Source organism: Lampris incognitus, chromosome 13 (genome assembly GCF_029633865.1).
Source record: "Lampris incognitus isolate fLamInc1 chromosome 13, fLamInc1.hap2, whole genome shotgun sequence".
NCBI lineage: Eukaryota > Metazoa > Chordata > Actinopteri > Lampriformes > Lampridae > Lampris > Lampris incognitus.
This window is the reverse complement of record NC_079223.1, coordinates 23,558,712-23,573,897: the sequence shown is the minus strand read 5'-3', so window position 1 is coordinate 23,573,897 and position 15,186 is coordinate 23,558,712. Positions and strand designations below refer to the sequence as shown.

Sequence of the window (15,186 nt, the reverse complement as noted above, 5' to 3'; positions counted from 1 at the left end):
AGATTCATTACATATTGTGCTATGGACCCGAGGTCATGAGAAAGTGTGCAATCACACAGTTAGATAGACAGACAGACAGATAGATGGACAGACACATAGAAGGACAGACAGATAGATAAATGGACAGACAGGCAGAGTGATGGACAGACAGACAGATGCATAGACAAACACAGACAGATAAACACACAGAGATTGCTGCATTATAACTTTGTACTATTATTCCAAATTCTAATTTCTAATGCATTAGCTGCAGCTGACCGATTGTAAACAGCCTACTGTGTGTCCATCTCAATGACTTTGATAACAGTGGCCGGCACTGGTAGTGTTCCTGTTTTGGTTTGAATGAGGACTCTCATCTGGAACCCACAAACCTGCACAAATAAGAGGCCATATATCTATATATAGGCTGTGGTTCCCCGTATGAAACCGCTGACCAAATAAAACATGCAAATACGCCAGAGAGAGCATCAAACTATTTACGGGTTAGTTTTGTTATTTATTTATTTTTTAATTTATTAACGCACCTAATCTATAAATTTCCTCGCCGCTGATTAATGACCTCTCGTTATGGGCACAGACGCTCCATTATCCGCTAGAGGCTTTGTGGGTAAATTGTAAGCCTGCGCAGGGTGTGAAGACTTAAAACTCCCTAACAACCGCGGGGGACGCCGCGTTATCTCTCAGGATTTGGGGTTGATGCGTTTCGGACGTGCGTGTCACGAGCATCACGCGCGCCGCGTTGCTCGTGTTATTATTACCGTCCAATGGCCGCTTGGGACCGGACGGAGGGCAACATCAACAATGTCCCAGGGCGAGAAACACCTCACACACGCGAGATCCATCACGAGCTAGGGAACAGGACTGTGAGAGCAGTCTCGTAGTACTAACGCAATGGCGTACAGAGACCGTTTAAAGAATTGTGACTATCCCCCCCCCCTTTTTAGTTGTTTTTTTTTTGTTGCTTTCTACTGTCATAAATTGTAAAAAAAAAAATTGTTGTTAAATTCATTTGCTACTCAACGTGTTCCTTTTTAGACGAGCAGCCCCCATTTTTAATTAGGCTTCAAAGTGTGGTGAAGATCTGACCAGGTAGGCTCGCCGCGCGCGCGTGTGTGTGTGTGTGTGTGGGCTGCATCTAGTGCAACGCAGTGTTTTGTTTTTTTTTCCTCAACTGAGACAGATGGAGAAAAGAAAGGAAGAGTGAGAGGAAGAGAGGAAAAGGGGGAAACACCGTGAATAAAACTGACCAATTTTTGCACCAAACCTCATGAATCTCATTAAAAGTGGAGGGGCGGGGTGGGTTGCTGCTGCTTTGATTGAGCAGTAAATTTAATTCGCTCGCTTAAGGGTTTAACTCTCTCGCGCTGCGCTTGCCCTCATCTGCCGCCGGTCGCACATCAGGAGGGGGGCACATTATTTCCCTTTTCCTCTCTGCCGTCAAGCATAAGCTGGACCAGCGAGAACAGCTTTGAACCGGTTTGTCTGCCGGATAGATGGCGGTATATAAAACGGACGCGCTCGTGCTGATGTCGGGTGCGACCTGCAACACTCGGGCTCAGATGCTTCCCTCTCCATTTCATCCATGCTGAGTATACACCGGGGGTTTATTATAGGGGAGCCCGTCCTGTTTATGGGATCTCCCTATAGGCGGGTGCGCTCCTCTCTTGCAGGTGTCTGCTGCTGTTTTTGTTGCTAAGGAGGTAAGTCCAATGGATTTATTTTTTATTTTTTATTTTTTTGCTCAGTAGATCAAAAGTAGGTCTAAACGTGCGTTTTGTTTATTAACTTTATGATAGAAGTTATATTCGTGCTGGTGAAACGTCAACATTGAAGTGAAAATCGATTTTGAGTTCACCAGTTAGACGAGTGGACAGTGTCTCTCAGACTGTGGTGTGTGACAACTTTTGTGCAGGCCGCTCCAGAGCCAAGTGTGAGGGCGGCAGTTTGGTTGATGCTGCCGCTGCTGCAGTGGTGCGCCTAAAGTCACTCCAGGGAACAAATTATTCATGAGGGAATGCTGGAAAACATTTCAGTCCGCACAGGGCTGAAAGAAACCGGGTGTGCTTTGGTCAGCATCTACCTGTGCTCACATTTGAGAAGAGGTGCAAAAAGCTGATGCACATTGAACGCAGGACAAAAAGCAGGTTAAAGTACAGAGGAGGTTGCTCTCTTGCTCTCTCCTCCTTTGAGGTGGGGTTCTAGCGACATGTACAAAAAGGGGCAGCAAAGAATGAGTTAGGTGCAGCCCGTTCGTGTTCAATATCCAAGTCCAGGTGACCTGCCTGCCTAGCCAGGCAAGAGCTACGGCTGCCTTCTCCACATCAAGGCGCTGAGTAAGCATGCACTTCGGAGGCTACTCCGCAATGTTGGCAGCACTTTTGAGGATTACCTTCTATGTTTTCCCCTGGTTTATCTTTATACATGCATCATGTTTTGTTTGCATTGTCAAGCATTTTATGACTTCATATCGAAATAAAATAGTTTCACCCATCAGCCAACATTTTATTTTTAACATTTGTGTCTTTCTTTTTCCCAGGAATCCCTCTTGTGTCGAGGCTATATCATATCCTAGAAGGGAATACCTGCACGATGGTTTCATCAGCCAAAGCCTTGGACGGAGGCTGGGGATGGGTGATTGTCATTGCCTCCTTCATGGCACAGCTCCTAGCCTACGGATCGCCGCAGTCAGTGGGCGTCCTCTACCCGGAGTGGCTGCAGACTTTCCAGGAGGGGAAAGGCATGACGGCCTGGGTTGGCTCCCTTGTCTCTGGAGTGGGACTCATAGCCAGTGAGTACAACACATCTCTATAAGAATCCTGTTGTTGTGAGTCAATATTGGGACCAGCAAGCCGAGTGTAATTGTAGTGTAATCACTGCCTGCATGGGGAGACTTAAAGACGATTTCGCACTGTATGAGTAATAGCAACAACAGAGCTGTTCTTTATTAAATTCGTTGCAGTCACCATTGGAGAATATCATGCTGAGGTGTGCAATAATCATGTCAGTGGCGCGCAGCTAACCTATGCACTTTTATCTGTAACAAGTAGCAAAGTATTGAAACAAAGCTTTAAAGCCTCACCTTTACCCCTCACATTGCTGGTGATGGCAAAATATGGAACGATGTCAGTGTGGCATGATAAGAAAATAATCCACAGCTGGTGCAAAGTCTATGCTAAGACGATCAACGGTTGTCGATTGAACTATAGTGTTTGTGCACGGGTGTGGAGGAACGGCTCTGACTTCATTTGCTATCGTTCAAAGGGAGGGAGAGAAAAAGAGAAACGTGCCTAGATGTGACAGAAAGTGGCACTCTGTGATGCTCCGAACTGCTGAGTTGCTGTTATTGAGTTTCCTCTGGAGTTAGCAGAGAGAGAGAGAGATTGATAAATGTCTCCATCTGGTTGAGAGGTGGAGATTTAAGACATGTTTCTCGATATCGCTGACAAACTATCATTGTAAACATACAAATACACCCTCAATTCGCTTTCAAAACACAAATAACCTTTAGGACAAAATACTTTCATCTCGAAAAGAAAGTCTGACATGGGGAAATTGAAAAACAGGAAAAAAATTCCCAAAGCGAACAGGCCCTGACCAGGCACTGAACCCAGCTGGCCAGGAGATACCAGATGAGACAAACAAGGAGGAGGAGGATCTGGCGACTGAGCGGTGCTCGATGCCACTATTGCACCGAGAATCCATCTGGCCCAGAATAACCAGGATATTTGCCCTTTCTTTTTCACTACTTCTAGGAGATATCACCCCACTGTGTTGATCTTGGAGAGACTAAATTCTCAAACGCTAATTGAAAATTAGCTCTGTGAATATCTCCAAACCCAAATTAACTTTTATTGTTGACCCAAGTGATAACCCAGAGACCACAACCCCCATCCTATGGCCTTCAAGGCCTTTTTGGGGCATTGCAAGATCTCATTTGAACACTACAAGAAAAAAAAGAAAAGAAAGGTAGTTTAGAAGAGCTGGAAAAACAGATCTGACAACCAGATAGGGGAAACACTCTTACCCCTTCTATTGACCTATGCAGAGAAATAACCAAATTGAAATAGGAGCATAATAAAATATTTGAACAAAAATAGGCAAAGAAATTTTACTAGTCAAAAATATTTGGTATTTGGAAACAAACCACACAAATTGCAAGCATGACAATTTAGAGAACGACTGAGCAATACACAAGATTAAGAGAGACGATGGCAATATATGGCCAAAACCCAAAGACATAAATGGTAGGTCTCTACAATTTTACACCAGGTCATGCATATGAAAAAACACCACAGACCCTTCAGTCATGCATGAATTTTAAAATGGATGTCAACTTCCTCGAGTAAATGAAGAGGAACGTAAAACTCAATTCTTTTCTTCTTTTTTTTAATTCTCCCCCTTTCTCTCCTCAATTGTATCCAACCAATTATCCCACTTTTCCGAGCCATCCCGGTTGCTGCTCCACCCCCTCTGCTGATCCGGGGAGGGCTGCAGACTATCACATGCCTCCTCCGATACATGTGGAGTCGCCAGCCGCTTCTTTTCACCTGACTGAGGAGTTTCACCAGGAGGACGTAGCGCGTGGGAGGATTACGCTATTCCCCCCAGTTCCCCCTCCCCCCTGAACAATTGCCCCGACTCACCAGAGGAGGTGCTAATGCAGCGACCAGGACACATACCCACATCCATCTTCCCACCCACAGACACGGCCAATTGTGTCTGTAGGGACGCCCGACCAAGCCGGAGGTAACACAGGGATTCGAACCAGCGATCCCCGTGTTGGTAGGCAACTATTCCGTTGCCTACCAACTATTCCATTGGTAAGCAACTATCCACGCTACCCAGACACCCCAAAACTCTCAATTCTTCAGTCAGTACCACGGAATTTAAACAAACCATTAGCTCACTTCAAAATGGAAAAGCCCAAGACCCTGATAGGCCCCCGAGCAAATTATACAAAAAAAATCAATGATGTTATTTCACCCGACTTGAACATGAAGTATGCACAGACCCAACAGGAAGGTTTCTACATGCCACCTTAAGAGAGAAACAGAACAGAAGCAGAAACACTGTCATTTCATTTCATGCACTCGTGCACAGGAAATGAAATGAAACGTCGTTTCCCCCAGCCCACAGCAGTGCAACACAAAGACAAAAACACATATCCAAAAACTACAAGAACACATATATCCAAAGTAACACGTATAGTATCTAAACTAAGCAAAAAAAAAATCACTGTCCAGGAGAACGAACGGCAGCCAGGATGACTGTCAGAACTGCCGGTCTGCATGGGCTAGCAGTTAGCTTAGCCTGCCCCACTTCCGCGTCCTGTCAGACCACCCACGGTGTTTCCTCTTCAGGTGCAGTTCCAATCAGTGCCGTGGTCCTTGGGCCCACAGGATGCAGCAGACCAGGCTCCCTCAGCCAATCCAGTGCTAGCTGCCCAGCCAGACACCTTCAACACACAAGCCAGACACTTGATACACACACACGATACACAAGAAGAAGGCTTATCACTAAAGAGACAGGCCTCCGCGATACAATTAAACATTGCACCCTTTCATCGCATATCTTGCTGATAGAATCCTGTGACACTGTTTTTCTCTCAAATTATTTACTGAGGGAATAGGAGAGGGACAGAAGAAAGAGAGATCAGGGGAAGTAACAGGGAAACTGAAGAAAGGGTAGGACCGCGGATAATAAACTAGCATACTTGGATTTTACCACATACAATTCACACCAGTATTCTTATTTATGTTTTATTTAATACAATAATAATGGGGGGGGGGGTTGAATGATTTTATTTTGGTATTATTCTAAACTATGCAATTAATACTTTGTAATTCTTTGCAAAAATGAAAATGAGCATAGCGGTAAGGATACACCATATGTATATAACCTTAGAAGCTCAATAAGAATATTTTGAACAAATAAATAAATGTCTCGGTCTGAGTTAATAGTGGCATGATATCATTGTTACCCTAAACCTATGTAAAGACAAAAGAGGAAACAAAACAAGGAAGGGGAAGGCACCGTTGTTAAGAGTAATGAGAAAAAAAATTTAAAACCGATTATAAAGAGAGAAAATGACATGGAAGATAAATAGCCTCATATCAAACATCACGAATGTTATTCATTAATCTCCCGATAAAGACTGAACCCCAGACAAACTCATTTCCCTGCGCACCGCCTGACAGAAATTCTATACGAAAAGCTCTTGTACCGTGTTTTTCCAAACAAGATCATAGATAGATAGTGGACCATAATGTATTTTGGTTGACATTTCCAGCTAAGGACCCGCCTGCCAGACAGTCTGGCTTCAGGCTGTCATCTTTTCCAAAGGGGTCAGGGAAAAATCATGACTGGACAGATCTAGCCTTGGGCTCAGCCAAGTAGTGGACACGTGTCATGGCTGGCATACAGCCGCAGCTTTGCAGCCTGTCCCTCTGGACAACAGGGTCGTCCTGCAGCCTGACAGCTATGGGGGAGGGAACAGAGGGAGGGTCTGGTGATATATGATTTCCAGTAGTTCACACACATCCTGAGGATATCAGAGTCGTCATCCTGAATTCAATATGCCCCCGACAAACAAGTGTCATGTGTAATCCAGGCTCTCTCTCTCTCTCTCTCTCCAGAGCAAGACAGTATCAAGTATACATGCATATTATATATATATATATATATATATATATATATATATATATACATACATACACACACACTCACACACACACTCCCATACATACATATATATATATATGTGTGTGTGTGTGTGTGTGTGTGTGTGTGTATATATGTGTGTGTGTATATATATATATATATGGGGTTTTTTTTTCCAGAAACTCAATGGTGTTGGTAAAAGTGCTCAACAAATGAGGAGCGGAACATTAAGATAGATGTAGGGAAAAAAACTTTAATTCATAGCAGTACAAGCCTGTTTCGTTCATCACACATTCATATATATATATGTATATATATATACACACACACACACACACACACACACACACACACACACACACACACACACACACATATATGTATAGAATATTGTATGTGGAAAAGCCAGTCTGTGCCATATCTAACCAAGGCTGTAGTTAAAGATTATGTTATTGCTGAGCGATGGGGGAGTGGTCTTGAGGGCATATTGGTCTAAATGTGTCTTGGCATCTTCATGGGTCACACACTCCCTGAGTTGGAAGAAGTTGGGACTCCCATGGAGGACCGAAACGTCTCCCCCCAAACCCATGTGCATCTGATCACTAGCATTAGTGGCATTCTCTGTGCTTCACAAATTATAAATGGACTGCATTATAGCGCTTTTCTAGCTACAACAGCCACTCAACGTGCTTTACGATCAATGAATGCCTCACATTCACGCGCACACACACACACTCATACATCGATGGTGGTGTAAGACATGCGCCTTGCATGCACCTGATGGGGAGCAGTTAGGGTTGGGTGTCTTGCTCAAGGACACCTCGACATTTTTGCAAAGAGGAGCCAAGAGTTGAACTGCCAACCCTCCAGTTACCAGATGACTACTCTACCTCCTGAGCCACCGTTGACTGTCAATGAATTTGTTCAAGTTCAAGTGTCACATAACTGCTGCCAATTTTAGCCCTGGGTCTTGTCGTGAGCATGTGAGGTTGAGTAAAGGAGTCACACACACTCCCAAAAACATCTGTGAAGGCAGAACTGAATAACACTGAGTCTCATAACACTGTGTCAGGGTTACAGTCCATCACAAATTAGTGCCAATATTTACCTGGAAAAGCCAGTATTGTGGCTCGTGATTGGTGACAAGAGAATTATGCATACCGGTTGTGAAAATACTGCTCCCTCTTTATTTTGGACATTTGTTTAAGTGGAAACTTATCTTTTTCTTTCAATCCAAGAACTAGGAATTGCACTCATGAATAAGGATTGTTGTCTTTTGTTCCACAGCTGTTTTTACTCTTCCCTAACTCCCTGTGTGGCTATCTCTTTCATTTTCTCTCTCTCTCTCCCAAACTTGCCCTCATCCTTACTCCTCTCTCTCTCTCTCTCTCTCTCTCTCTCTCTCTCTCTCTCTCTCTCTCTCTCTCTCTCTCTCTCTCTCTCTCTCTCCTGTTTTCTCCTCCTCCCCTCAGGTCCTATCTGCAGTGCTTGTGTGGACAATTTTGGGGCACGTCCCGTGACTGTCTTCAGTGGCGTGATGGTGGCGGGGGGACTGATGCTCAGTGCCTTTGCTCCCAATGTCCAGTTCCTCATATTCTCCTACGGGATCGTCGTCGGTAAGTAAAGCCAAAGGGAAACCTTGTGGTCAGTCCCCCTGCATGTTTTATTCCCTAGCAAGGAGTAGCCTGCGACGGTTGTGTCGTAATAAATCTGGAGACAACAGTCATGAGCCCTTTGCCTCAGAGTGCCCGTTAAGAAAACATCTTGTACCCGTGTTACCTCCAGCTTGGTCGGGTGCCCCTACAGACACAATTGGCCATGTCTGTGGGTGGGAAGCCAGATGTGGGTATGTGTCCTGGTCGCTGCACTAGCGCCTCCTCTGGTCGGTCGGGGTGCCTGTTCAGGGGGAGCGGGAACTGGGGGGAATAGCGTGATCCTCCCACGTGCTACGTCCCCCTGGTGAAACTCCTCACTGTCAGGTGAAAAAAAGCAGCTGGCGACTCCACATGTATCGGAGGAGGCATGTGGTAGTCTGCAGCCCTCCCTGGATTGGCAGAAGGGGTGGAGCAGCGACCAGGATGGCTTGAAAAAGTGGGGTAATTAGACAGGTACAACTGGGGAGAAAAAGGGGGAACCCCCCTCCCAAAAAAAGAAGACACCTTGTACCAGCCAATGTAAGGAAAAAATGGAAAGAATGTGCCTGCTCAAAGATATGGTAGTCATGAGGACAACAGAGTCATTCCTGTTCTTAGATGGAAGTCTATGTCAATGAGAGACCGTATGTTCATTCAAATAAAACAGGGTCACTTGTCCAGTCTGTGTATTATAATTTTATCTTTTGCTGTCATTTAATTATACACATTTATCACTGAATCAAATAAGTAAACAGGTTTGTACTGCGAGCCGGCTAAATTTTAGCAGTTGTCACGGGGGCAATTTCTCATGAAGGATGTTGACTGAGCAGTAAAATCACTTCAGTTCCCTCATGTGACCACGTGCCCCAAGTGCCTCCTCACCCGTAAGCCTGCTCATTATCTAACACTGAGTGACAGCCGAGTCCTGCTGGATGCTGGAGGACCCATCACGATCAGCACTGCCTTTTGTGGAGGCGCTACCTAAGGGGGGATGCCATGCATATTTGAAGGCAGTCGGTTTATTTGTAGAGTCCCTTAGACCACAGTTGTAGTTCTGCAGGCATGTGCAGCTCCGTTCCTGGTCATCATTCACTTATTCTTATTTCTGCTTGTCATGCTTGTCAAGGATTTGTGAGCACAATAAGTACAAATACCGATAATTTCTGACAGCGTTTACAGTATCCTAAAGCTGCTAGGAAGAGTTTTTCAGCGATTATCTGTCTCAATTTGACTGATTTCTCGATATGACCAACATACTAAAATAAGACCATCGGCGAGATGATTAGATTTTGCCAAGTAATGATTTCAAATGTTTTGTCTCTGGGTTGGATTTCCTGCAAACTCTAACAAAACAATGATGGCACACAGCCACTATTAGAGATACATTACCTAATCACTGTATATGCTAAAAATGGCTGTTTGTCTAAAACACCACTACATCTCTCATTCTTCTGTTCAAAACAAAACTTGAGCTACCAGAGGATGAATGTATATCGTTTTGACAATGAAGTCGCTCTTCCACAAAACACAACCGCTTATGTCCACAGCATCACGCAAAGTCAACAAAAGTCCAAAACCCCTCATTGCAGATTTAAGCAGTGAATTCAGCAACAAACTGCAAAGTAAAAATGAAAGTTAGCATCATATGTTAGCAAATTGTTCCTGAAATTGTTCCTGATATTTCTCAACATAGAAAACAAAAATAAAAATGACCCTTTTGAGTAGAAGTGTTAATCATAGTATTAACATGCTTCACTGACATGTGCAATTAAAAAAAAAATCCCATGCAATTTTCACTGGACCAAAGCTTTAAAGTCGAACTAAATTTGAAACACCAAAAAGGAACACGTACAGCTATAAAATAAATCCACTCTGCTTATGTTTCTGGGCCTCAGTAAAAATTTTGCCCTGGTGACCCTACCCTTACTTATACTTGTCACTCAAAGGCTAGCTTGTGAATATTAATGAGGACTAGACCACTCCCCTCTCAGTTCTTGAGGCAGTTGAGAGCAATTATGGATAAAGGTTTAAAAAACACATTATTAGTCATTTACAAATAAAATAAATGTTGATGAATGTTTTGAAATGCTATCTTCAAGGGTTTTAGACATGAAAAGTTAAATCTGATTCCTGATTTTGGTCTGAATGTAAGGGTGTTGTGCATATGTGGGCATATTACAACCCTGCACCCCTTTCACCTGGGTTAATGAGAGGCCTTTGTTTGTCTTTTTCCTCTCTCCAATTACAGGCCTCGGCTGTGGCCTTGTCTTTGCCGCCACGTTGACCATCACCTGTCAGTACTTTGACAAGAGACGCGGCCTTGCCCTCGGCATTGTCACCACAGGTACTGCAGCCCCCCCTCTGTCCTGTGCTCTCTGGGTGCACACCAGTTCTCCATGCTCACTTCTTTCATGTATGAGCAGCCGGGAGTCTGGGGAAGCCAAGGTAAACATCCATAGTGTAGTAGTAGTAGCAGTGTGGACTAGTGGGTAGGGGCGTGGACTGGTGACCACTGACCAGACCAGGTTGGCCTAGGAATCAAAGCTTTGATGGTAAAGTTTGAGGAAAGTCATCTGTAAGCATAACCCCCTCATAAAAAAAAATCTGTTGTTTTTTTTTAGAGATACCTTAAAACTCAACACCAAAAGAAACCAGATCAATGTCATATTAGAATGTGTTGTTAGCTGCACACAAAGTAGCCATGGGGTGGTCTGTTTTTTTATTCAGCTTTACTGACTTAAACCATGGCCAATGTATTAAATTTAGGAGGCATATACCTTTAAATAGTGGTATTACTATAATTTATGAACTTGTATTGGCAGACTTTCAGTTACCCAGGCAGTACTAAATCAACATGTTCCTCTATTCTTTCAGGTACCAGTTTTGGAGCATTTGTCTACGCCACTGTGCAGAATGAGCTGATTGTGATATTTGGCCTGGATGGCTGTCTGCTAATCACTGGGGCCTTGTCACTAAACCTCATGGCCTGTGCTGGCTTCATGAGGCCCCTCAACATGCCAAGGTACTACCTCAAACAGAAAGCTGCCCTCGAACGCAACACAGAAGAGCAGCTCTTTGAAAAGCCCCCAGCAAATGACCTGAAGATTGCACCTGGATCCTCAACCAGCCCCCCAGAAAAAGCCCTGATGGTCAAGGAGCTTCTCATCACCATCGATGCCAAGGACTTGCCAATCCAGACAGAGAGAAAGAGGTGTGGCTTCCTGGGAGGTTCAGCCATTATGAAAGTCATCAAGAGGAAGCAGCAGGCATACACTAAGTACTTTCACTCAATGGTCGACCACCTACACAACCGTGTCATGGTGGCCCTCTGTATCGCTGTCTTTCTCTTCAGTCTCGGGGCATTTCCTCCTGTGCTCTTTATGGAGGACGTGGCTCGAAGTGAAGGACTGATTGAAGAGGTTAGCGTCATCCCTCTGGTGTCCATCGTAGCCATCACAACTGGTTTGGGCAAGCTGGTACTGGGTGCCCTGGCAGATGTTCGGTGGATCAACAGCATCTACCTTTATGCTTTCACTCTGATTGTGTCAGGTACGGCACTGCTCCTCATACCTGTCACTAAGAGTTATATGGTACTGCAGATCCTCTCCGCCGTGGTGGGCTTCTTCTCTGGAAACTGGTCCCTCACCTCCTACATCACCACCCAGATTGTCGGTCTGGAAAGACTTACCCAAGCCCATGGTGTACTCATGTTCTTTGGAGGCTTTGGGATAGTACTGGGGCCACCTATTGTAGGTATGTGGGCTTTCTTTTCTTAATATGCAAAGCAGTAGGAACAGCTTATCTGGTAAAATGTTGGCTAGATTGCCAGATGGTTGGTTAGTATCATTATCAAAGATCTGGTTATTAGAACTGTTGAATGTAACTTGTGCATAAATAGGAACTCTGTTGAGGTCTGATATTTTCAGACACTTAAAGAATCTAATTGAGGGAGGGGGGGGCATCCGGGTAGCGGTCTATTCCATTGCCTACCAACACGGGGCTTGCCAGTTTGAATCCCAGTGTTACCTCCAACTTGGTCGGGTGTCCCTCCAGACAAAACTGGCCGTGTCTGTGGGTGGGAAGCCAGATGTGGGTATGTGTCCTGGTCGCTGCACTAGCACCTCCTCTGGTCGGTCAGGGCATTTGTTCAGGGGGGAGGTGGAACTGGGGGGAAGGGCATGATCCTCCCATGTGCTACATCCCCCTGGCGAAACTCCTCACTATCAGGTAAAAAGAAGTGGCTGGCGACTCCACATGTATTGGAGGAGGCATGTGGTAGTCTGCAGCCCTCCCCGGATCCGCAGAGGGGGTGGAGCAACGACCGGGATGGCTCGGAAGAGTGGAGTAATTGGACGAGTACAATTGGGGAGAAAAAAGGGGAACCCCCCCCCCCCAAAAAAATAATCTAATTAGAAGAGCAAGAAGTTGGACAAACATACTTTCAATACAGCCTGAAATTCCTAAGATAACTCATGCATCTGTCAGGAGTCTTTGTTCACCATACTCACTGTTCTTCTTTTCTTTTCTTCGTCACTTTCCAGGGTGGTTCTTTGACTGGACGCAATCCTATGACCTGGCATTCTTCTTCAGCGGATGCTGTGTGGTGCTGGGAGGACTAACCCTCTTTTTCTTTGCCCTTCCCTTCTGGGACAGGAAACAATCCCAGAATGACAGGGCGGATGTCCAGTACACCAGCAACTGTGACAAAGTTGCCTCTGTAGCATGAACACTGTGACTTTACACAAGGACCCTCGCCTTGCCTACTGCTGCCCTGAAACCATCAAGCCACTCTCAACAAGAAAAAAGCAACAAATTCTTTTTTACCTACGCCACTATTGACAAAAGATATCTTGTATCTTTGACTAGAGTTGGGTTTTTCCCCTTTTTATACTCGTGCCAAATTTCAACAAACACGAATTCCCCCACAAAGGCTTTGAATTACATAGGCGAGGTCTTTGCTTGTTATGAAGACTCATACTGTATCATAGTTTTTGGTTTTTTTGTTTGTTTTTTCAAGATTTGACTCAGATACCTGCGTTGAATCTATTATAATGTTGCCTCATTTTACGAGGCCAACCCATCAACTTGGCGCCTATCTCAGAAGTTAACATTATTTTTAAGCGATGCCTGAAGAAGTCCACTGGTTTCAAAAGAACAAAAGGCATTTTCTTTGGTTACCCTGTGGAACAAAATAGTGGATATTAGTTAAAACACAGTAATGGCTGTTTAAGTCAGTCAGTGCCACTGAACTGTACAATCATGCAAATTTCCAATTCCAAACTGTTGCCAGGAACCTCACCTTTAAAAGAAAATGCAGAGGTTGGAAATGAGGGAATGCACTGTACAAGAATTATATGACTTTCTGCACATTTTTATTATTTATTTTATATCTGGGTCTTAATCACACTCCTGTGTATTTTACCAAAGCACCAGGATGCCTGTCCTTATGTAGACGCCTGTTTAAGAATAGAGCCTTGCTTTTTTAACTGCACTGAACTTGGACTGTGTTTCTGCTGTTTGAAATTGTTTTAGTTTGATAGAAATGGCTCACATTTCTTGACCAGGTGAAGACCTTATTGAATACGTTGATGATATTATGGTGGCGGAGAACCAAACAACTGGGAGAGCCGACGCTTTCCCACTTGAAAGTCCTCTGCTAGCGTGCTAGTTTGCTATGTGTGGCATGAGCACAATGACCCCACTTTATTACATTTACTTTATACCAGGCTGGTCCTTTCCATTTTGTTTAACGATATTTAGGACAAGTAAATGAATGCACATGTGTTTGTGTGTGAGTGTGTGTGTGTGTGTGTGTGTGTGTGTGTGTGCGCGCGTGTGTGCGTGTGTGTGTGTGTGCTTGTTTGACGTGTTTTTTGAAACAGCGTTATTGTGTAAAGTCTTCTTATAATATTTAAGGGACATTTGTATACACTGAGCCAGTCATAAATCCTCAAAGTACTTGGGCCTTTTGTAAAAATGTCATTGGTTCAATTTGTTTGTAAAGAATAGATAGCTTATCAAGATTATAACTAAAAGGAATTCTTTGCAATAGGCAAACATAGTCACTTGAATGTTGTATATAAAAATGTAACGTCCCACAAATGTCCGCTTGGTAGTCAAGATTATTTTTTTTGCTCCCAGTTTTTGAAAAAAAAAAAAAACATTTATGACATGCAAATGAAATGCAAACACCCCTTGGGCTGCCACTTTGATTTTAACCACTTTGTCTTACTCTTTACATGTCAGTGTTATAGTATTTGTCTTTTTTCTGTTATGATTATTTTCATATTTAAAAAGTGCCAATAAATTATATTTGATTCATCATGCTGAATGACTCGATATCTCACAGTTTTTTCTCTAAATCACATGTCCACCCTGATACGGTTGTTTGCCTTATCCCCCCCCCCCTTTTTTTTTTCTTCCCCAATTGCATTTGGCCAATTACGACACTCGTTCAAGCCGTCCTGGTTGCTGCTCCACCCCCTCTGCCAATCCGGGGGCGGGAGGGGGGGCTGCAGACTACCACATGCCTCCTCTAATACATGTGGAGTCGCCAGCCGCTTCTTTTCACCTGACAGTGAGGAGTTTCACCAGGGGGACGTAGCACGTGCGAGGATCACGCTATTCCCCCAGTTCCCCCTCCCCCAGAACAGGCGCCCCGACCGACCAGAGGAGGCGCTAGTGCAGCACCTATAGAACAAATACCCACATCCAGCTTCCTACCCGCAGACACAGCCAATTGTGTCTGGAGGGACGCCCGACCAAGCCGGAGGTAACACGAGGATTCGAACCGGCGATCCCCGTGTTGGTAGGCAACGGAATAGACCGCCACCCCACCCGGATGCCCCTGTTTGGCATATTTGTGGTGCCATCAGAACGAGACAGGAATATC

At 44.5% G+C, this 15,186-nt stretch overlaps 1 protein-coding gene across 4 annotated transcripts; it reads left to right on the top strand.

Annotated features, from left to right (window-relative positions):
* The first annotated feature begins 1,411 nt into the window (after positions 1 to 1,411).
* On the top strand, positions 1,412 to 14,620 carry slc16a9a (solute carrier family 16 member 9a). Of its 4 annotated transcripts, none has more exons than XM_056291976.1 (6): positions 1,412 to 1,700; positions 2,537 to 2,788; positions 8,146 to 8,276; positions 10,543 to 10,638; positions 11,169 to 12,047; positions 12,836 to 14,620. In XM_056291976.1, exons 2-6 carry the CDS (start codon positions 2,628 to 2,630, stop codon positions 13,018 to 13,020), a joined length of 1,452 nt encoding a protein of 483 aa, XP_056147951.1. In that variant the 5' UTR covers positions 1,412 to 1,700; positions 2,537 to 2,627; the 3' UTR covers positions 13,021 to 14,620. The 4 variants fall into 4 exon arrangements, with proteins under 4 accessions (XP_056147951.1, XP_056147949.1, XP_056147950.1 ...); XM_056291974.1 differs by having other exon boundaries at positions 8,133 to 8,276; XM_056291975.1 differs by lacking the exon at positions 1,412 to 1,700 and adding an exon at positions 2,190 to 2,333.
* Positions 14,621 to 15,186: the final 566 nt, after the last annotated feature.